This window comes from Heterodontus francisci, chromosome 43 (genome assembly GCF_036365525.1).
Source record: "Heterodontus francisci isolate sHetFra1 chromosome 43, sHetFra1.hap1, whole genome shotgun sequence".
NCBI lineage: Eukaryota > Metazoa > Chordata > Chondrichthyes > Heterodontiformes > Heterodontidae > Heterodontus > Heterodontus francisci.
In genome coordinates this window covers 24,133,244-24,156,570 of record NC_090413.1, presented here as the reverse complement: position 1 = coordinate 24,156,570, position 23,327 = coordinate 24,133,244, and the positions used below count along the sequence as shown (strand labels likewise).

General features: G+C 43.2%; 1 protein-coding gene across 2 annotated transcripts in view; it reads left to right on the top strand.

The window, feature by feature from the left end:
* The first annotated feature begins 710 nt into the window (after positions 1-710).
* The window catches only part of LOC137355721 (microfibril-associated glycoprotein 4-like), a 46,990-nt gene continuing 24,373 nt past the window's right edge, over positions 711-23,327 (top strand). The window contains exons 1-8 of one of the 2 annotated variants that reach the window (XM_068021179.1): positions 711-848; positions 6,212-6,356; positions 7,493-7,542; positions 8,827-8,856; positions 10,033-10,188; positions 12,374-12,477; positions 14,821-14,978; positions 16,230-16,854. In XM_068021179.1, coding sequence (XP_067877280.1) covers positions 816-848; positions 6,212-6,356; positions 7,493-7,542; positions 8,827-8,856; positions 10,033-10,188; positions 12,374-12,477; positions 14,821-14,978; positions 16,230-16,438 — 885 coding nt within the window. In that variant the 5' untranslated portion in view covers positions 711-815 and the 3' untranslated portion in view covers positions 16,439-16,854. Of the gene's footprint in view, positions 849-6,211; positions 6,357-7,492; positions 7,543-8,826; positions 8,857-10,032; positions 10,189-12,373; positions 12,478-14,820; positions 14,979-16,229; positions 16,855-23,327 lie in introns of those variants that run through there. The other variant, XM_068021180.1, reaches the window with a different exon arrangement.

The following is a 23,327-nucleotide window of genomic DNA, read 5'->3' as shown; positions in this document are numbered from 1 at the left end:
TGAAGACAAGTCTTACAGTACAGAACCCCTTCAAAGCTCTAAAGAGCAGAGTTCATTCATCTTCCTTCTTTCTTATCATTTGCCAATGTTTATATTTTATAGGGTAACAGAAACAGGGAGACGGTTTCATGATGACATTTTCACACCATATTGATACAACGTGTTAGTACCCTTTCCAATTTAAGAAAACCTCTTATGTAAACTTGTCGCAGTGTAACTGCATTATCCTGCCATCTAGGGTGTATGGTTTGTGTGTTTTAATTGAATGGAGTATTTTTTACACATCAAGAACTGTCCTAAAATATTAATGCATGAATATTAATACAAAGGCTAGAAACTGCAACAAATGAAAGGCGAAAATCTCATTTGTAGTCCTTGAAACCCCTTCTGAAATTTTTTTTTTTGTATAATGTGTAGTATTAACATTTGTAAACTCACCAAACTAACAGTGGCGGGATCAAATTCCATCCCTTGTCTTTCTAGGACTCATTACAGGACCATTTGAAGACAAAATATTCCCAATTCAATAAACTGGAATAGTCAGGATGCAAGTGCTAAGCTGTCCCCGCCTCCACCCAATGATTGACTGTGCCAAAACTTCAGTTGTGCAACAAAAATAAGAGCAGAGTAGTTCTACCTTTAATTTATGCACCAAAGAGCTCTGACCCATTTTATGGTCCAATAGGCAGACTGGGCTGTTTCTGACGAGGAAATTGAAAGTGAAAGGACGACTCAAGACTGCAACGAAGCAGTGCGAAGCAAAGGAACAGCAGACGCCGTTCAGATCATTTTTATTGTAGCACGGAAAGGCCATCATGCATCAAGACTTCAGCGAAGATGAAATCGAGGTACCCTTTCTAATAATGCTTTGTTATATATATATATATATATATATATATATATATATATATATATATATATAAGCGGTCACTTTGTATCAGAGTTCAGAGAATGGTGGTGGGAATCCTGAACAACGTGGCATAACCTTAAAATTAGGGCTGGGTCATTTAGGGTGATGCTAGGAAGCACTTCTTCACACAAAGGATAGTGGAAATCTGGAACTGTCCCAAAAAAGCTGTTGATGCTGGGGGTCAATTGAAAGTTTTAAAATGGATCAGCTTTTTGTTAGGTAAGGGTATAAAGGGATATGGAGACGAGACATAAATGGAATTGTGGTAACGGTCAGCCATGATCTAATTGGATAGTGGAACAGTCTTGAAGGGCTGAATGGCTTCCTTCTGTTTGTATGTTCCCAAGACTTGTCAACTCCAACTAGATGAGAGTTTTTCTCTTTTTGTAGGAGAGCAGGGATATGAGTTTGAGGAGAGGGAAGTTAGGAGAGATGGTGAATATAGAGTTACACAAGAGAGTGTGACGTACCAACATTTCTCAATTTGTATCTGTGAGACGCTGTGGTCTTAAAGCTAGAGAATTATTTGTTTCATTATTGCTTACATGAATTGCAAATTCAGCTCCCAGGAATACCTCAGTGGTTTAATGCACTATATAAGGTGGTTCTGACAAGGAAGATCCCAGGTTCTGTGCCCATTCTGTTCTAGGTTGGCTGATCTCAGGTTTAAATAGTTGGGTCATACAATTAGTTGGCTTGAGTGGGTAAGGGGACGGTGGAATGGGAGGAAACAGCCATGGTTGCTGATTGTTATCCAGCACTTTCCAGCATAGGACAGCAGACAGGTATTCGGCTCTGATGTCACCAGGGTAGAATAGCCTGCTGATAACTGTTTGTTTGGACTTGTAAATGAAGAATGGCCACTTGAACCAGGTACTGTGGGTGCCGACCCAATCAGCAGTTGGTTACTTCAGGCGAGGAGAGAAAAACCCCAAATTAAACCAAAAAAACCTTTAGCAGAAAGGGGAAAGAAGGAAAGATTTGCATTTAAATAGCACCTTTCATGGCCTTGGGATGTCCCAAAGCACTTTACAGCCAATGAAGTTCTTTTGAAGTGTAGTCACTGTTTGTAATGTAGGAAACGCGGCAGCCAATTTGCGCATAGCACGATCCCACAAACAGTGATGTAATGATGACTGGCTTAATCTGTTTTCGGTGATGATGGAAATCATGTGGAGTTGGAGATGTACTGAGATTGTGCTGAAACCGTGAGTAAAATGTGGATCCTCACTGGTGATTCTATCAAGCGCACTTTTGTAACTCTTTATACACGGCTTTGCTCACTCCCCTTGCATAATGGTTGATTAGATTTTTAGTTGCCCACCTCCTTCTGGAATGTTTCTTTGCAAAACAGGTGTGGAAAGAGATGCAGTGGTTTTTGTCGAGGTTCATCCCAAGCAGCTCTGTAACACAGGAGTCTGTGCTCTACAGGCTGTTCCCAGGGACACACACCGAGATAAACATCAACTGCTGCTGGAGGACGATCAATTCGGTGAAAGACGCCCTTTGGTCTGCCCGAAACCTGCTGGTCTTCCAGCGCAAAGAGTTGTCCACGACCGAATGTTGCAGACCCGCACATTCCAAGGTCCAGGACTATGTGCTGAGGGACGCACTAAAGCTTGGGGCAGCCGCAGCAAAGGCTCAATGGGGAAAGACCACTGTGTAAGGTCCCCCTACCAAGCTGAACGGAGGGGCTGGATCCATGGGAAACCCCTCAAACTGTATCGGGAAAATTTTCATGTGCTGTAAAATATATATGGCATGAAAAATGAAATGGAAGGGTTGTGAGGCAACTCACTCCTGCATTAAAGGAAACTGACCTCCTTTGCACTGTTTGTAATTTTTGACTTGGTGCTGTTTAGAACTGTTTTGTCATGTATTTTTTTACAGATTTTTATGAATAAAGTATATTTTGGGGAAAAATTTGATTTTTAACATCTGGCATATTGCCTTTCAAATCTGCAAATAGTGCAGGGTCTGGAGCAGTGTACCATTAGAATAAAAATGAAGTGCTGGAAATACACAGCAGGTCTGGCAGCATCTGTGGAGGGAAACCGAATTTACAGGCTGGATCTTGTTCGCCTCCTGGTGTTGGGTTACGGGGGTTTGGCGGCCGGAAAATCGGAGTGGCAGTGGCCCACCACGGAATCCAGCGCCTGCATTGTCGGGTCCGATCTTCCCAGCAGCGGGAAAGCTCCGTGGCGGCCCCTCCGCCGCCCTGAGTTTGCATGTTAACTTTGCATTAATTAAAATGTAATCCACAGCGATCTTACCTTCAGTTCCCGATCTTCAGCACGATGAGCGGCACTCGCGGCCTTCACTTTCCCGTCCAGGGAAAGCTGGCGGCACAGAGGCGGGGAAGGGGTGAACTCTGCACTACGTTGTGTGTGGGGGAAGGGGTGAACTCTGCACTATGTTGTGTGTGGGGGAAAGGGGTGAACTCTGCACTACGTTGTGTGTGGGGGAAGGGGTGAACTCTGCACTACGTTGTGTGGGGGAAAGGGGTGAACTCTGCACTACGTTGTGTGTGGGGGAAGGGGTGAACTCTGCACTACGTTGTGTGTGGGGGAAGGGGTGAACTCTGCACTATATTGTGCTGTTTGCAGGGCTGGCACCCTTTTTAAAAAGGGTGCCAGCACCTGCTCCGTCATCAGGTGACGCCTTGAACAGCGTCAGTGAGGCTACTTCGCCACGTGACTGGGAGGGCGGCCGCCGTGCGTATGCTAAGTAGCCGCCGGATGCACGATCGCAGCGACGTGAGGCCCGTGTGTGGTGGCTGCCATTTTCTTCACCTGCTGCCACTTCCTATGGCGGGAGAACAAGATCCAACCTAACATTTCAGGTCTGTGACCTTTCACTGCCTAGAAGAATAAGGTCAACAGGAGCATGGGAACACCATAACCTCCATGTCGCACACCATCCTGAGTTGGATATATATCGTTCTTTAGTCATTGCTGTGTCAAACTCCTGGAACTCCCTACCTAACAGCACCGTGGGAGCATCTTCACCAGGTGGACTGCAGCAGTTCAAGATGAAGGCTTACCACCACCAATTAGGGCAATTAGCGATGGGCAATAAATGCCAGCCTCACCAGCGACACTCTCATCCCTAGCTGTGAGCCACTTGGGTGAAGGCTGGTGGCTGAATGTGGGGCCCTGTCACTCCTAATCTTCCATGTTTCTAGAAATGCTTTAGTAGGTGGTACCTGTTATATGATTGCCTTTAAGATCTTAGTATACTAATCAGCCAAGTACCAGGATGCAGTCATGTGACTACAAGCCTGAGTCACTCTCCAAGTGTAACACCTTCGGAGCAAGCTCTGTAAGTAGTTAGCTCTGTATCATATATAATATTTTAGCTGTAATAAACCTGTTTGAGATCTTCAACCAACCGGACTCCATGCATCTCATAAGATAACTCATTATATGGTGGCAGCGGTGATTGTCAGCTGCAAAATGTCAGCTTGGCTCAGTAACAGCCTGTCAAAAGTTTGTGGCTTCAAACCCCACTCCAGGATATAATTACTTAATCTAGGCTGATACTTTACTGTTCAGGAGGTGCTGCATTGTCAGAGGCACAGTCTTTCCAATGAGATGTTGAACTGAAGCTTGTTTAGGTGGATGCAGCAGACCCCATGGCACGATTTGAAAGAGAGCAGGGGTGGGGGTGGGGATGCAGTTGCCCAATGTCCTGACCAACATTTATCCCACAACCAAGATCACCAAAAGATTTATCTCATTGCTGTTTGTGGGAGCTTGCTGTGCATGAATTTGGTTGTTGCATTTTCCTACACTACAATAGTGACCACACTTCAGAAGTGATTTGTGGACCACGAAGTGCTTTGGAACATCCAGGATGTGAAAGGCACTATATAAATGCAAATATGTTCCGTCTTTTATCTGAATTCACCCACATATCAAAGCAATGAGATATCAGTGCGTGGGCGAGAAAGTGAGACAGCACATGGACAATGAGTGCCTCTCATATCTCTACAGCTTTAATAGGAAATCAATAATGATGAAATTAATGGTTAATCCAATTCAGGGTTTCAGTCAGGGTTTGTTTGTCGCATGTTTTGTGTTAGTTCCCTCTTCTCTCCAACCTGACACTTTTAGATTTCCCGAAGGCACCTCTTTTCTTTGAATTAATTCCCTACTTTTCATAGATATTTCTTCACTTGTACAGCTCCCTTTCTGAGGCAGTAGGTCACTTTGCCCACCCGGCACATGGCCAGAGCAGTCCACTATGCAGGTTTGTTAAGGTTTTGTCTCGATTGTACTGAAGTTTACAGAACTCGGTGAATTGATGTCACGCTGACTGGCAGCACTGGAGTGAGCAAACAAAACTGTTTACCCTTTCAAAGGAGATACTAGCAGATCACTATCGTCTTCCTCAGCAAGACTGTTTATTTTCCTTCAATTCACAGCATGAGGCATTACAGCTTTCAGAGTACTTCGTGGGTTGTAAACACTTTGGCCTCTTCTGAGGTCAGGAAAAGTGCGACATAAATCCAAGTCTTTTTCTCTCTTCCCCCACGAAAATTTGACACCGAACCATATAAGGTGATATTAGGACAGGTGACCAAATGCTTGGTCAAAGAGGTAGGTTTTAAGAAGTGGCTTAAGGAAGGATAGAGAGGTGGAGCAGTTTAGGGAGGGAGTTCCAGAGCTTAGGGCCCAGGCAACTGAAGGCACAGCAGTCAATGGTGGAGCGCTGAAAATTGAGGATGCACAAGAGGTCAGAATTGAAGGAGTGCAGAGATCTCGGAGGGTTGTAGGGCTGGAGGAGGTTGCAGAGATACTCTTTCCTGACACTATGCCCACACTTGTCTTTATATCATCTACTCTAGTAGTCTCTCTAAGTGCATGCCCTTTCCTCATTTGCTAACAGCACTGCCCGGAGTGAGACTGAGCCTTATGGACCAAGAAGGCCCCTCCTCAATCCCCACTCTGTGTTGAGGTGGCTCATCTCAGGTGAGGCAGTGATGAGAATGTTTAAAATTGCTCTTTGTGCCCCTGGGAAAAGGCAGAAAATATCCATGCTGTCTGTTTCTGATGTGACCATCAGTGACCCCTGCTGCAACATGCTGCATGGACGTCCAGTGAGGACTGAATTGGGCTGAGCTGTGATGCCCATCTTGGATGAATAGGCTGCTGACACTCATTGCACAGGCTCCTAGATGAAGAATGGAGCCTTGTACAAGGCATCAGAAGGCAGTTGGTGTCTGTGAAACTGTACCCGTGCGTTGTGCAAAGAAAAGATTTTTTTAAATCTCACAGCTTCTCTTTTCTTCCTCGACAGCTGGAGAAGAGTATCCGAAGGCTGAGGGAGATGTTTCACACGAGGGGCATTCCTGTGCAAACAGCTGAGTCTCTGATGAGGAGGTACAACAATGACTATAACCTGGTGACTGAAGAAATCATGCGACTGAGGGACCAGGAGGATGGTAGGTTTGCAACTAAAACAAAATACAAGCAAGTCCGGCGCAAATGACTGTGCGAGTACCTGAGTGATTAAGATCTGAGATTCAATGCCTGGCCTGCACTGAGTTAACTGACCTCGGTTTCAGTGGCGATGAGGGTGCTACAATTGGCTTTGGCACCCGTTTTGGTCAAGGTGGTGAAAGTTGGACAGGGTTCCCATTCCTGACCTCTGACCAATGCTCATCGGGTCGGGACAGGGTTTGGGCTGGGCTGTCTTACCTGAGGGTTAGTTGGCCTTCCTGATGTGCACTTCCAAGGTTCACTGCCCTGTTGGTTGAGTTAGTGGAGGGTAGCCGATGGTAGTGCCCAGCCAAGAACCAACACCTTCAGTAGAGAGAGAATTGGCAGAACAAAGAAACACTGACCAATCTCTCCGAGCATTATAATCAAGGTCCTGGTTTCCATTTTTATGGTAAAAATGAGTGGAATCACAAGGCATGATCCCAAACACCAGTTAAAATTTCCAGGAGCCCAAGTATGAAGAGTAAAATTTGGCGGACCTGTTTACAAATAATGTCTATCATTATTCAATATTTATTGCATGAAGCAATTCCTGTGACCAGTTATCCAAATGGACCACTTATAAATGGGTATCACCATAACCAGTCTAATTGGCAGTACTTCTTTGAAAGCCCTGAATTCAATTCTTTTAAAAGTCTTGCAGAAGATATGTTGTTCATCCCCTCGCTGTGTCTGGAGTCTCCAGGTGAACTTCATAATAACAAATGTCCAGGTTGGTCTCATCCCTGTTGAAGCAGCCAATTAACCCCAGTGGGTGACTAATGGAAACAAATTATTGACTTGTTTTTCCGTCCTTGCCCCCATCTAAAGTGTTTACTTCCTCGCTGCAACATTTCTTTAGGTGAGTTAGCTTGCTGATGCTATGATAGGATCACAAGGAATGCAGTCCATTTGAGTTGTCCAATCCGATGATTGTTTGAGGTTACTCTTCGGCAGAAAGCAACAGTGATTAATAGGTGCTCTACTGGGTAAATGAACACCCAAGAAAAGAGCCAGTTTGTGCAATATCAATGGATCCAACTGGGGAAAAACTGATCTACTGAGATAAACATAACTGCAATAGGTTTCTTTCTTTCAGACGCAGAGGTTGGTGCCGAGGACCAGTCAACAAGTGACACCGTGACTTCGGTAAAGTTGTTTATTTTCAAGTCTTCCTTTCTAATGCTTTTAAAGGTTGATTGTCCAACAGAATTGCCTCAAAGCGACAAACTCCCATTCAAATAATGACAATAAGTCATTCTGTAATTGAGCAAAGAATGATCCACCCAGTTTTGGATGCTTAACAACTGGAAAGTGGTCATTTTAACAGTGAAGATTCAGCCACACTGAGATCCATGCACACAAGTACAAATCCTCTTGGAGAAACCAAAAGAACCGACAAGTCGGGGATACAAGAGGCAGATTCTTGTCTAAAAATATAGTCGATTTTATTTTCATTCCCTGAGCTGCTTTGCTTTCTAGGCAATGGCAATTGCCATCTTTTGTTACTTAATCAGCTCTTTAAGATAATGGAAGGGTTTTATAGATTAGACACAGAGAAGGCGTTTCCACTTGTGGATGGAGTCCGAGTCGAATGATTATAAAATAGGGCCAATTTTTGGATGAGCCATTAATTTTAGGCCACAGCCATGGAACTATTCAAAGGAGAGCAGGGGAGCTCTTCCTCCGATGTCCTGGCCAACATTTATACCTCAGCCAGCGCCATTTAAAAAAAAAACAATCACCTGGTCATTTATCTCATTGCTGTTTGTGGGACCTTGCTACGTGCAAATTGGATGCCGCATACCTCGATATTGCATGAGTGACTACACTTCAAAAAGTACTTCATTGGCTGTGAAGCACTTGAGACATCTTGATGATCTGAATGATCCAAATGATGAGGGCGTTGTCAGCCATGGCTCAGTGGGTAGCTCTCTCGTCCCTGAGTCGTAAGGTTGTGGATTTATGTCCCACTCCAGGATTTGAGCGCAAATAAAAGCTGACACTCCAGTGCAGTACTGAAGGACTGCTGCACTGTCAGAGGTACCGTCTTTCAGATGAGACGTTAAACTGAGGACGTGCCTGCCCTTTTCAGGTTGATGTAAACGAATCCATAGCATTATTTTGAAAAAAAGCAGGGCGGGTTTTCACAGGCATCCTGGCCAATATTTATCTCTCAATCAACATCACAAAAAAAAACCAGATTATCTGATCATTATCAAATTGCTCTTTGTGGGAGCTTGCTGTGCACAAATTGGCTGGCGCATTTCCAACATTACAACGGTGACTGCACTTCAAGATTGCTTCCTTGGGTGTAAAGCGTTTAGAGTGTCCTGTGGCCGTGCAAGGTGCTATATAAACACATGTCTGTCTTTTTGAAATTCAGTGCGAGAAGCCTGTGTGACAAGACTGTTGTATTTATTTTCTTCACAGAGTGAAGGTGATGATGACAGTGACCTACAGGTACATGATCCAGTCGTGAGTTTGATGCCACAAGTGGCATAAAGCCAGATGTATTATTAATTTTACCTCGTTTGTCCTACTAATTGAGATTAGGATGGTGGTGGAGGCTGGGAGAATCCAAAAGGCTAACAGTCAAACACTTGCCTTTAATATTTACTGTAGCAGGTTCCATTTCTCGTGTTAAATTTGTGAACCTTGTAAACAGAATTTACTATGTAGTAAAAGAACTAGTGGGATAGCTTAGCTAGTTATAAACCAAAACTATGGCTATCTCGTTAGAGATCAGTTCAGTAAGCAACAGTCTGTTAATAGTAACATATAAATATCGAATTTAAGAGCCTTAAAAGTCACTCTGCAGTCTTGCAAGGCAGCTCATCATATAGCTGAGGTCAAGTATTATAGACATTTTGCTTTTCTCATGGGGAAGAGCAAGCAGGTGTATCTTTTGAGATGATGCAGTGACCTATCTTAGTCCTAGGGAATTATTTTCCCTTTAGCAAATTACTTCATAAAGGTAATGCAAGTTGATCACACATCAGACTAAATCCCATAAGATGTCAGTACTTGAATTGAATGATTTGGACCCTTCCTTGGCCAGTGTTTCACCTCCTGCCCCCACCCTCCTGCCATTGGTCACCTGACACAGCCATTCTCACAGGGCCCCGCCTACCCGTGCCAATTGGAAAGCCGATTGGATGATTCTTGACTGTCAGTCCAAACGACCTCTTTCCCGTTTTCAATATTTCTGTAACTATTAAACAAAAGTAATCATAGCAAATGGGGAAAAAAGTTTATTTTTTTTTTAATGCCCCAATGATTTGTCACCTGGGTGTTGCTCACAGCAATGTCCTGGAGATTAATCATCAATTCTTAGAGGCTCCTGGATAATCCTGGGGAATTGGCAACCCAAGTCAGTGTAGAGAGATTCGGTTATCCAGGCTTCCCTACCCAGTGACAGTCAGACCAGTTATATCAGCTTACTCAGTTCAGATCGGACAAGGGGACAAATGCAATGCATTCTGCTACCATTCTGAGATGTACTTTCATCCCCTAGGTTCCTTGGGTGTGCATCTACCATCCTGTTTAAGGAGAATTGAACGCTATGTTATGCCCCTGTTGTATCTTTTTTTTTAATTGTTTGCATTGTGATTGTGTTTATGCTCTGTGTTCAACTAGGAAATAGTGGACCGCTTAAGGACGCTTCCACTGACAGAGGAGAATGTGCGAATGTTTGACTCAGCAACGAGAAATGAGATTCCCTGCAGTCCAAGACAGTTTGCATGCTTGCATTGTGACAGAGATTGGTGGAGGGAGGTGCCCGACAGGAAAATGGTAAAGTTACTGCACTGACAGAAACTCTTGGCCATCAACGCCATTATTCCAATCGTAGAAATGATGCTATTTTTAATCTTTTATTTATTATGGCCCCCAACATTCCGGCTGGACGGGATCCAGACAAATCTGGTGGACCTCCTAATCAGCCAGCAGGAAATGATGCAAAACCCGGTTCCTCTAGGATTCTGACCCACCTCTTGGATTATACCTTTTCCAGGCAAAGGGATTACGGATTGAATCTTCCACTCAACCCCCACCCTCTTCCGCCTTGTCAAGGGGTGAGCTAGTTCTCAGGTTAACCCCAGTTATACCATCCATTTGGCCTCCACGAGGCCTCGGGAACTGAGCTGGCCAGAGTTCTGTTGGGTCCTTTGCCTAAGGGTCCAGAAACTTCGCAATTGATCATAGAGGAAGTGAATCTCCCCGTGCCAATAATATTTACCGAAGCAGGTTTCATTTCTCATTTGTTAAGTCTGTGTACTTTGTAAGCAGGATTTACTACGTAGTTAAAGAACTAGTGGGAAAGCTTAGCTGGTTGAAGATCAAAACTATGGCTATCTCATTAGAGATCAGGTCAGTAAGCAACGGTCTTTCAACAGTAACACACAAATATTGAATTTAAGAGCCTTAAAAGCTACTCAGGAGTCTTGTTAGGCAGTTCGTCATATAGCTGGGGTCAAGTATCAGAGACATTTTGCTTTTCTAATGGGGAAGTGAAAGCAGGTGTATCTTTTGAGATGATGTAATGGATAAGTGATGCAGTGACTTATCAGCATCTCTCCCTAGAGCAGAAGAGATTGGAAACTTGCATGGGGAGGATACGGGGGACCTATAGTTGCAGGCTACTGCACCTTTCTTTCAAGGTTGTTTGGGATAGTTGACCTTGAATATGCTGGTCTGCCCCGATTGTGCTAATAACCCCTTGCAGTTTACAAGGGGTGGTGTCTATGTTTGGGGATTGGTCAGAACTTCACCTAATAAATTTAGTCCTGACTTTTGTCTCCTTTTTGTCCTGTTTCCAAATTTCAGTTTTATTCTTGAGAGAAAAATCTTAAATCATTAAATATAGTTCTCGTTTTCGATATTCTCGTCCACTCAGGAATTTGCTTTCAGAGTTTGTTTAAGAAAAAAATGTCCGCATGGTTTCACAACTCGAGATGTTAATCTGAGACTCGAATTAAAAACATGAGCCTTGTTTAGGCGATTCAGATGTTCTGACTATCGTGGCTATGAGCCATGATGCACTTGCACTAGAAATAATTTTAAATGCAATCTTGTCTCTTGAGTGACTATTAGTAATTTACAGTTATCATAAGAAATGTAGTCCTAATTTTGCTGTTTCTTGACAAAGAAATGTAGTAATTTTCATTGTTGAAAATGCTAGATGGCATTTCTCCTTTTTGTTCTATACACCCCTGCCCCCAGCATTTGAGGCCTCCCCAGAATGAACAAGCTTATTTCTTGTGAGAGCCTATTGGAAGAAGGAGGCTTTCATTTCACCCACCTTGGGCTGGTGGAAGGGCATCTTCTGGAGCAGCAATCCAACTGAGAGTTTCCCTTGTTCTGGTCAGAGATGTGGAAAGCCAGTGTAGTTTTCATTGTACACAATGCCACATGGAAGGCCAGGTTAATAAGGCTGTTAAAACTTGCAAACCATGCACTGGGGGCTCATTTCTAGAACTGAAAAGCAGAATTGTTATGTTGAACTTTAGTGAGAGCACACTTGGACAACTGTGCACAGTTCCTGTCTCCAAATTATAAAAAACAATATAGAGGCACTGGAGAAAGTGCAAAAAAAGATTCACGAGGATGATACTGGAACTGAAAGGTTATTCCTGTGTAAGACAGACACTAATAAATCCAATAGGGAAAGTATTCAGAAGAATCTTTTTTACCCAGCGAGTAAGAAGTAGTTGAAGTGAATAACATAGGTTCATTTAAGGAGAAGCCAGATAAGTAGATGGAGAAAGGACGAGAAGGTTCTTTTGATAGGGTGAGATGAAGAGGCTTGTTTGGAGCAGAAACACCTGCACAGACCAGTTGAGCCGAATGGATGGTTTCTGTGCCAAACCTTCTATGTAACTAAACATTTTATAAGAGCTTTTATCTTCTGGTATCATGTTTTTTTTTAACTAGCTGAATTGAGAATTGGGTTAGCAGCAATAATTGACTCTCTCCACAGGTCTCGAGATGTCGACGTTGTAAAAGAACCTTTGAGGCAGTGCCAAGAGATAAGGAGTGGGGAGTCGCTGAGTATAACTGCCTCAACTGCAATCATTCCTTCAAGTAAGGTTTAACCTCGGCATAGTTCTGTATCATACCTATCATTTAAAACTAAAGAAGTTATTAATGGATGGCTTATGTCCATTTCTATCAGCCATTTCTATCAATACAGCATTGGTGCTCATGCTATAGCTTGGGAGCCAATGTAGTGAACCTTTGGCTCTCAGAGGCTTGTTGCTTCGTGTCGCACTGGGGCCTGCTTGTGGTCTGCCTTGCTGTGGAAAGCTCACCGAGCCATTATTCAGTGTTAACATTCTGTCTGCCCTTTGGGCAGGTCCTATATGTCTCCCATTGCATTCCTCACAGTTTTCATCCTCAAAAGGCTTCTCCTAGCAGACAAGGCAAAGAGCCCTGCTTACCCTTTACAATGGGGAAGAAAGGGCGGGGCTACCCACAGCCATGAGACACAAATACTCCCGCTGGACACCTAACCAGTGTTCAGAGCTGGCTCTCTGATCCCTGCTTGCCTGGACTGTTTAGAATGGGGTCTGAAACCAACCCTTCTATTTGGGTTATCCTAGTCACTGCATATTAAGATCCTTCCTGCAGAGAATTAACTGGATCTCTCTTTCTTCCCTCTGAAGCGTCAGCCTTGGTTCAGTGGTATTGCTCTCGAATTTGAATCAGGCTTGTGGAGATGAGCCGCACTCCAGGTTTTGCGTGCACAATACGAGCATACAAAAATGCTGGTCCAGAAAGCCTGCCCCACACTCATGATGGCTGGAGCAGCATGACTGGTCACCTCCTCCCTTTAGAAATACCTGGAAACTGTTGAGCCTCAGATGGGGTAAATGGCATCAACAGCTGGGAGGCTGTGCACAAGGCTAGCTGTTACAGACCCGCTCATCTGTACTTTGATTTTTTTTTTAAAAGACACTCCCCGTTCTGCAAGAGCAAGTGCCGATGGACTAGAATAATCTGTCTTGGTGTCTCTCTTAGAAATTGTAGTGAAAGGTTGATCTTGTCGATGGTTGGAGAGCGCTCTGAACACTAGCTAAACTATTCTTAATTGGACTATGTCAGGAGAGCAATCAATCCCTATCCAACAGTGATTCCACCAGCCCTACAAAGAACTTTTGGCAATGAGATCTGGTGGATTGAGTGATGCTTCCCATATTTGGTTTCTGAACACTAATGCACAGCAGGGTTGCCAACCCTCTAGGATTGACTTGGGAAATGGCGATTAATCTTGTTACAACTGGGTGCGAAAGGTGTCTAGGGGTCTGTTACTATCTCCACCTGGTCTTATTGTAACAGGGTTCAATTTTATAAACACACAGTGTTTTAAGCTCCCCCTTGGTGAATTCTTGTTCACAACTTTCCGATTATAAGGCAAAGAAATGAGCACAAACAGGATTTCTGTGGCTTAAAGAAGAAAAGTGAGATTTATTAAACATTAAACATAAACTCAAATATGGTTCACGCCTCTGGATATATGACGCTCCCAAGCTGGCATGCACTGGCGGTATACACATGCAGGAACAGAAAACAGAGGGAGAAAAGATAAGGTGGAACGGTTTGGGGCAATATCTTGTTACGGTGCTTCGAGTTCACTGTAGTCCTTTTGTCTTGCTTTTCATTGGGGCCCAGTAGTCTTCTTAAAAACCTTATTCACGTAGGAAACTTTTCTCTCTTAGAGTTTCACATGTTTTCACAAGATTCAGTTCCGTGGGAAAGAGTTGGAGGCAGGCAGACAAAAGAGGGTTCTGCTTCTATTCCAGGAGCTCAGCCTTCTTCACTCCATGAGCACACGGCTTTGTTTGTCTTCCAATTCCTTTGTTGGGAGTTCAAATTCCCTGCTGCAGCCAGTTAGTCATGTGACTAAAACTGGTCTGACCACTTCTGTGTATTGGGGAAGCAACTGCTGAGTTCCAACATTGTTTCAACATTGTCTGAAATGTCCTTCCAGTCAGGGCTTGCAATTTTAAATTTTTGTTCATGTGACAAAATAATGTGTGCCTCAGTCTTGGCAGTTGGGGTGGGGGGGTCTGCCTGACAATCTCTAGGACACTGCTGCGAGCTAATCCAGGAGAAAGAAATCCCCAGGACATTTAAAACGATGTTTATTTTCTTTGAACTCTTCTGTTTGTTAGCTCTAAGAATTATGAGATGAGGAAAATAGGCTGTTTGAATTAGTCAAGAAACATCCAATTAGGTAATGAAAAGTCCATTCACTTCCTAATTGGCTGTGGGAACGTGAGAATGGACGTGTCAGGCAATCAATGGCAGGAGTGTGAGGGGGTGGGAATGCGATTGGAGGTCATGTGATGAAACCTCCAGGAATATGTCCAGTGAAAGTTGGCAACTCTAACCAAAGGTGATGTTGAGTCTCTCTAACATTGTCAGGAGCTTTGGACAGATGGGACTTCCTGCTCCGTGCTACAGGTGTCGGAGTGTTGTACTGCCCATCCAGATCATTCCCAGCAAACGAGATCCGAGGAGACCAGGAAACGAGAGACGGAATTCACATAGCTGCTGTGCTGAGGATTGTTGGAACAGGCAAGGTAAGAAATTCTTATCATTTCAATAACTTCACTTGTGTCCAGGTCTCAGAAAGGTGGCTCCTTTCTTCAGATTCAATATCGATCTATTGACTTTGTTTCGAGTATGTAATGGAACTCGTGTGCACACCAGGGCATTTCAATGTTATTTTTAACCTAACAAGCTGCATTTATATAGCGTCTTTAACATTAAAAAAAGGTGGTACACAGGAGCATTATCAGACAAAATTTGACACTGAGACACATAAGCAGATATTCAAACAGGTGACTGTCACTGAGGAATGAAGTACATTAATTTTGGTACTTGTCTAGTAATATTTGCAGTACAATTAATCATAATATTTAGTCTATCTGTTCTCTCCATGCTGACTGGGAAGGGTCCTGCTTGCTACCCACCACTCTCAGGGCTAATCCTGAAGTGTCCAATTGCAGTTAAACTTGCACACCCAGAGACTGCAGATTCTGACTCCTCAAAACTCTCCACCACTTACAATTCAGGAGTGTGAGGCAATACTCTCCACTTGCCTGGATGGTTGCAGCTCCAACAACACTCAAGAAGCTCGACACCATCCAGGACAAAGCAGCCCACTTGATTGGCACCCCGTCCACCACCTTAAATATTCACTCCTTCCACCACCAGTGCACAATGGCAGCAGTGTGTACCCTCTACAAGAATGCACTGCAGCAACTTGCCACATCTTTTACAGCACCTTCAAACCTGTGACCTCTACCACCTGAAGGACAAGGGCATGGGAACACCACCACCTGCAAGTTCCCCTCCAAGCCGCACACCGTCCTGACTTGGAACAACATCACTGTTCCTTCATCATTGCTGTTTCAAAATCCTAACACTACCCACCTAACAGCACTGTGGGTTTACGTAGACCACATGGACTGCAACAGTTCAAGAAGGTGGCTCAACACCTCCTTCTTGAGGGCAATTATGGATGGGCAATAAATGCTGGGCCTTGAGAGCAACGCCCACATCCTGACTATAATTGTTTTCACAATATCTGGCTTAGGTTAAATGACAGGTCCAGAGACCCCCCCCTCAAACAAATTAAACTTAAGTTACTGCAGCTGGCACAGAGAAGATGTCATCCCAATTATCTGGGCTGGATTCCAATTCAGATCATTAAGTCAACAGGGTACTGCCCTAGCGCACTGCATGACCTAGCCTGCCCTCACACTAACTTTAAAGGTGCCTTTAAGTTAATATTCCATCATAACTAAGAATTCCCTTGTCTCTCGCAGAGCCCTATGTACCTGGCACGCACTGTGTCCATCCCAGGACACGGTCCGTACGGGGTCTACCCAAGGCACTGTGCCCCAGTCAGAGCCATGAGAATACTGGTTCCACGGTTGCCAGCTGCATCAGCCAGAGCTCCTCAATGGAGTGTGACATTGAAAGAATCATCCTGGAGGATCTGAACGTAATTGCAGAGGAAGATGAAGATGAATGAATTGCACGAGTTGAAAATGCTGCAGTTTCTCCACTTGCCTGCCTCTACAACAGAAGTCTTAATACTTTTAAGCTGGGATGATTGTAAGCAGAGGATCAATGGACAAATGGACCAATGGCTGTTTCCTTAGGGCATAGATTGTGTCAAACACCGGGAAACAGGACTAAGGCACTTCAGGCCAGAGAAGGCTGACTGGGAAGTGGAACATGGTAATTTTTATTAAAAGCCCTCTTGCTTCTATCTGTTTATCCTTTCAGAAATCGTTACATGAAACAGTCTACAAATTAATAGTTGCTTTTACAATTATTTTGCTTTTAATTTTTATATCTTAAAGGAGAAAATCCTTTAAACATCATGGAAAGAAAGTCAAGAACCATAAATAAAAACTTAAGAACTGGGAGCAGGAGGAGGTCATACAGCCGCTGAAGTCTCATCCATTGTTCAATAAGATCATGACTGATCTTCCAGTTCAAATCCAAATTCACGCCCTGTCCCCACATCCCTTGATTTCCTTAGTGACCAAAAATCTATCTCCGTCTTGAATATATTCAACAACTGAGCATCTACAGTCCTGTGGGGTAGAGAATTCCACAGATTCACAACCCTCTGAGTAAAGAGGTTTCTCCTCATTTCAGTCCTAAATGGCTGACACGAGATAATGAAACCAGTATAGAAAAGATGAAACAGTTCCTACATTTATGCGTCATGAATCTGGATGTCAGGTATGGTGTTTACTCCTCAAGAGTTAATTCCTTGTCAAGATGATAACACAATTTAAAAAAAAAATATTTCCCAAAACGGTATAATTAGGTGCAATGATTTATCTTGACAACCCTTCTAGTTTCAGAAAACGGGAAACTGGAGCCACTTCTGCATTTACTTTCAGATTGGGGGTTGGTTCTCTTTTAGATGGAGACACACGCAAAACAAACGTATGGGAATGTCTCACCTTGTTTTGTATTACTAATCCTGTTCCATTATCCCAATAGAGGAACTCACGACCAACATTGTTGTGTGGTGTACCTGCATCTCACAGACTGCAGCGGTTCAAGAAAGCAGCCCCAACACCACTTCAAGGGCAATTAGGGATGGCAATAAATGCTGGCCTTACCAGTGACGCCAACATCCCATGAATGAATCATCATAAAAAGGGAGCTGGGCTCGTTTACACGGGATTGCCGCTTGAGGAGTGTGACCTCTGCCCTCACAACCAGCTTGGGTCGTGTAGCATAAAGGCATCCGAATAGTAAAGTTCTCTGAGTCCTTAGGATTATAACATCTCTGGACCCCTTTCTCGTCAGTGTTAAAATATTTTTACTTATGAGGGTGTCCCAAATGAATTTAACAGGCTGGTCCTCTTTTTTTTTTTTCCCTCTAGAAAAGATTCATGGAGTCAGTTACAGCACAGAAGGAGGCCATTCGACCCATCGGGTCTGTGCCTCTCCACAGAGCTTTCCAGTCAGTCCCACTCCCCGGCTCGATCCCCAGAGCCCTGCAAGTTTATTTTCTTCAGGTGGCCATCCAACTTCCTCTTGAAGTCATTGATCGTTTCCACTTCCACCACCCTTGTGGGCAGTGAGTTCCAGGTCATTACCAAGAGAAGGTTGAGGGGCAACCTGGCCGAGGTCTCTCAAATTATGAAAGGGTTTGATAGGGTAGATGTGGAGAAAATATTTCCACTTGTGATGGAGACTAAAACTAGGGATGATAAATATAAGATAGTCACTAATAAATCCAGTAGAGATTTCAGGAAAAACCTCTTTACCCAGAGAGTGTCAGAATGTAGAACTCACTGCCACAAGGAGTAGTTGAGGTGAATAACATGGATGCATTTAAGGGGAAGCTAGATAAACACGAGGGAGAAAAAAATAGAAGGATACGTATATAGAGTTGGGTGTGGGGGGAGAAGGCTCATGTGCAGTATAAACACCAGCATGGACTAGTTGGGCTGAATGGCCTGTTTCTGTGCTGTAAATTCTGTGTAACACCACCACATGCTCTGCCCTTCCAGAATGTAAATTGTATCTAATTCTGTTTTGCAATGCATTACTCTTATTTTTCAAAAAAGATCTGTTTACGTGAAGCTAAGTATCTTAGATAATCTAACCTGAGCTGTATCATACGAACATTCGTTCGAACATACGAATTAGGAGCAGGAGTAGGCCACTCGGCCCTTCGAGTCTGCTCCGCCATTCAATAAGTTCAATGGCTGAACTGCTGTCTCCGCATTACCACCTTCCCTCGATAACCTTTTACCCCCTTGCTTATCAAGAATCTGTTTAACTCTGCCTTAAAAATATTCAGAGACTCTGCTTCCACTGCCTTTTGAGGAAGAGAGTTCCAAAGACTCTCAACCCTCAGAGAGAAAAAATTTCTCCTCATCTCTGTCTTAAATGGGCGACCCCTTATTTTTAAACAGTGACCCCTAGTTCTAGATTCTCCCACCAGGGGAAACGTCCTTTCCACATCCACTCTGTCAAGACCCCTCAGGATCTTATATATTTCAATCAAGTTGCCTCTTACTCTTCTAAATTCCAGTGGATACAAGCCTAGCCTGTCCAATCTTTTCTTTTAAGATAACCTGCCCATTCCAGGTATTAGTCTAGTAAACCTTATTTGAACTGCCTCCAATGCATTTACATCCTTCCTTAAATAAGGAGACAGGTAAGGTATACAGTAATCCAGATGTGGTCTCACCAATGCCCTGTATAGCTGAAGCATAACCTCCCTACTTTTGTATTCCATTCCCCTCGCGATAAACGATAACATTCTATTAGCTTTCCTAATTACATGCTGTACCTGCATACACAAATAAATAGAGATAATTGTGTCATTTATTTTCACTCGCATTATATCATGTTTGAAACTGGTTCAGAGAAAAGTAAAAATGAAAAAGTAAAAAAATGATTAAAGTGGAATTCAGAACCAGCACTGTTGTCATAGTTCATATCAAATAATATCAGATTCATTTGAGAGGAATCACAATTGAAAGAAGGGTGAGTGTAAAATATATAAACGCTATGAGTGGATTTTCACTAATACCAACTTCTCTCCTGAATTGCCTGGCTCTGATTTTCATGTTATGTCCCCTTGATCTGAACTCCCACCAACAGCGGAAAACGTTTCTCTTTATCTTGGGCGGCACAGTGGCGCAGTGGTTAGCACCGCAGCCTCACAGCTCCAGCGACCCGGGTTCAATTCTGGGTACTGCCCGTGTGGAGTTTGCAAGTTCTCCCTGTGTCTGCGTGGGTTTCCTCCGGGTGCTCCGGTTTCCTCCCACAGCCAAAAAGACTTGCAGGTTGGTAGGTAAATTGGCCATTATAAATTGCCCCTAGTATAGGTAGGTGGTAGGGGAATATAGGGACAGGTGGTGATGTGGTAGGAATATGGAATTAGTGTAGAATGGGTGGTTGATGGTCAGCACAGACTTGGTGGGCTGAAGGGCCTGTTTCAGTGCTGTATCTCTAAATAAATAAATAAATCATGTCAATTCCTGTAAAAATCCTAAAACCGCAATCAAATCGCCCTTTAGCATTTTATATTTCAGGGACTAATTTGTGGGAAAAGTGAAGATCAACATTTCATCTTGTCCAGTGGTCTGTGACCTGCGGCTCTGGAACTGCAATGTGGCTCTTTAACATCTCCCAACCTTTTCCAGTTGGGTCGCATTAATGTGAAAAAAGCCTAAAAATAATGTTAAGTCAAGAAAAGCAAGAGCTGTGTTTTTATTGTGTGGATAAAAGGCTAATTATTATGCTGCACTTTACAAATTCAGATGAATGTTTTAAAGAAACACAACATTGTGCTCTAAATAAACCTGTTTGTGTGGTATAGCTACACCATGGTTATAGGTAATGATTCAAGAAACCATTATTATTCCTAATATAGCTGAGATGATAAATTATTCTTGATATGCTATTGGAAACCATTTTCTTTATGATGAGAATCAGTCGCCCAAAAAATTGTCTTAATTCTATGCATCTTAAGTTAATGTTTATTTTAAAGATAACTTTACTGACAAAATGATAGTATAAAAAAAGTTTTTAAAAATGCAATAATTCAGAGTTAGGTTTATTTTAGTTTCCTTTTTTTCCCCCATTGCTACGTAAATTTAACACACATATTTTACTTATTATATATGCAACTTTTGCATTCTACCAGAGACACAAGACCGAATTTTCGTCTTGCAGCTCCCAATAGATTTTATTTTAGGCAATCTTTTTTTGAAAAAAAGTCTCTTTCGGTTTGAAAAAAAAAAGGTTGCAGGCTCCTGATCTAGTCAAACTCCAAATTTTCCATTGGAAATGGGCAGACCAGAGTATTTAGTGTGTAATCTGACTGCACCTTTGCTGTGTGATCGTGTTTTGGCTTGGCCACCTAAACCTGTTAGTCGCTCATACTCAAAGCAACTTATTTGCTGATCAAAGACTTAAAGGATGTATGCAAGGCCATTTTTTAAAAAAAAGCAAACCAAGCACGAGGCTTTATTTCTAGAGGGATACAATTGAAAGGTAGGGAAGTTATGCCAAACCCATATCAAACCTTGGTTCGACCACACTGAAGAGTACTGCGTGCATTTCTGGTCGCCACATTATAGAAAGGATATAGAAGCACTGGAAAAGATGCAGAGATTTACAAGGATGATACATATATATATATATATATATATATATATATATATATATATATATATATATATATATATATATATACCCACATATTTCTGGTATCAGGAAGGGATTACGAGCTATGTCTCTTTTCTCTTGAAAAAAGGGTGACCTAAGAGAGGTCTTTAAAATTAAGGGAGTTGGATACAGAGAGAATGTTTCCTCTTGTGGGGAAGAGCAAAACTAGAAGCCTCCAATAGAAGATAGTCACCGAGAAATTCCTATAAGGTATTCAGAAGAAACTTCTTTATCCTGAGAGTGGTGAGAATGTGGGACTCACTAGCACAGGGAGTGGTTGAAGCGAATAGTACAGATAAATTTAATGGGACACTAGATAATACATGAGGGAAAAGAGAATAGGGGTCCAGGTGGAAGGAGACTACTGGAGGTGGGTGAATGGGTCTGCTGGGTGGGGCAGGGGTGGAGGTTGGGGGGGGGGGCGAGTGATGGGAACTCCTGTCCAAAGAGGTGAGTCCAGAGGTGAAGGCAACGGATTACAGATATCTCCAAGACATCCAACATTTCTCGGACTGCTGTTCTCGCCACATCCTGATTTCTCTCCACATTCCTGTCCTTGGCCTGCTGCAGTGTTCCAGTGAAGCTCAACACAAGCTTGAGGAACAGGACCTCACCTTTCAATTAGGCACTCTATGGCCCTCTGGACTCAACATTGACTTCAACAACTTCAGACCATTTTAATTTTTTTTACCATGTACCAGTCTTAAATTTGTTTTTCATGTTTTTGCTTTTGGACAGAGCTGTTCAGTATTCTGCCATTGACACTCTCTCCTGGGCTAATCCTTTATCTTTTACTATACTATTACCACTCCCTTTGCCTTTGTTCCGTGACATCTGTGTCATTTAATCTCTCCTGCCCTCCTCCCTATCACACATCTTCCCTTTTGTTGTTCTTCGCCCCCTCCACTTGCTCAAAGCCTATTAAATTTCTAACCTTTGCCAGTTCTGATGAAAGGTCACCTGACCTGAAACATTAACTCTGTTTCTCCCTCCACAGATGCTGCCAGACCTGCTGAGTATTTCCAGCATCTGCAGTATTTTGCTTTTATGTAAAAGTAGGGAAGCCTTGTTACAATGGTACAGGGCATTGGTGAGACCGCGTACAGTTTTGGCCTCCTTACTTAAGGAGGGATATACTTGCGTTGGAGGCAGTTCAGAGAAGCTTCACCAGGCTGATTCCTGGGATGAAGGGGTTGTCTTATGGGGGAAGGTTGAGCAGTTTGGGCCTATACTCATTGGAGTTTAGAAGAATGAGATGATCTTTTTGAAACATATTAGTTTCTGAGGGGGCTTGACAGGGTAGATGCTGAGAGGATGTTCTCCCTCTTGGGAGAATATAGAACTTAGGGGCACAGTTTCAAAATAAGGAGTCTCCTTTTTAAGATGGAGATGGAATTTCATTTTTCAGAGGGTCATAAATCTTTGGAATTCTCTTCCCCAGAGAGCAGTGGAGCCTGGGTCATTGAATATATTCAAGGTTGAGGTAGACAAATTTCTGATCTACAAGGGAATCAAAGATTATGGAGGTAGACAGGGGAGTGGAATTAAGGCAACAATCAGATCAGCTTTGATCTCATTGAATGGTGGAGCAGGCTTGAGGGGCCAACTCCTGCTCCTGTTTCTTATGTTCTTATGAATGGCCTGTTTCTTTGCCAGATATCCTATTTAATCCTACACAATCCAGATACATGAACACAAAATCCACCTCCCCACTCAGGGCAGAAAAGATCCCATGAACCTATTTTGAAGAAGAGCAGGGGAGTTCGCCCTGTAGTCCTGGCCGATACCAGACGACATCACTAAAAACGGATTACACAAAAGGCAGAATACTGCAGGTGCAGGAAATCTGAACTGTAAAAAGAACAGGTCAGGTAGCGTCTGTGGAGACAGAAACAGAGTTAACACTTCAGGTCTGTGACCATTTGTAAAAAAAAAAACTGGTCTTTATTCTCATTGCTGTTTGTGGAAGCTTGCTGTGCGTAAATTGGCCGCTGTATTTTCCTGCCTTGCAACAGCGACTACACTTCAAAAAGTACTTCATTGGCTGTGAAGCACTTTGGGAGATCCTGAAACTGTCAGGTGCTACATAAATGCAAATCTTTTTTTCACTTCTTCCATCCTTCTCTTCTGAAAGTCTCTGTCTCATGTTCCACAGATGCCTGCTGCCCTCCAGTAGATTAGTTCGAATGTCTGTACACAACCAA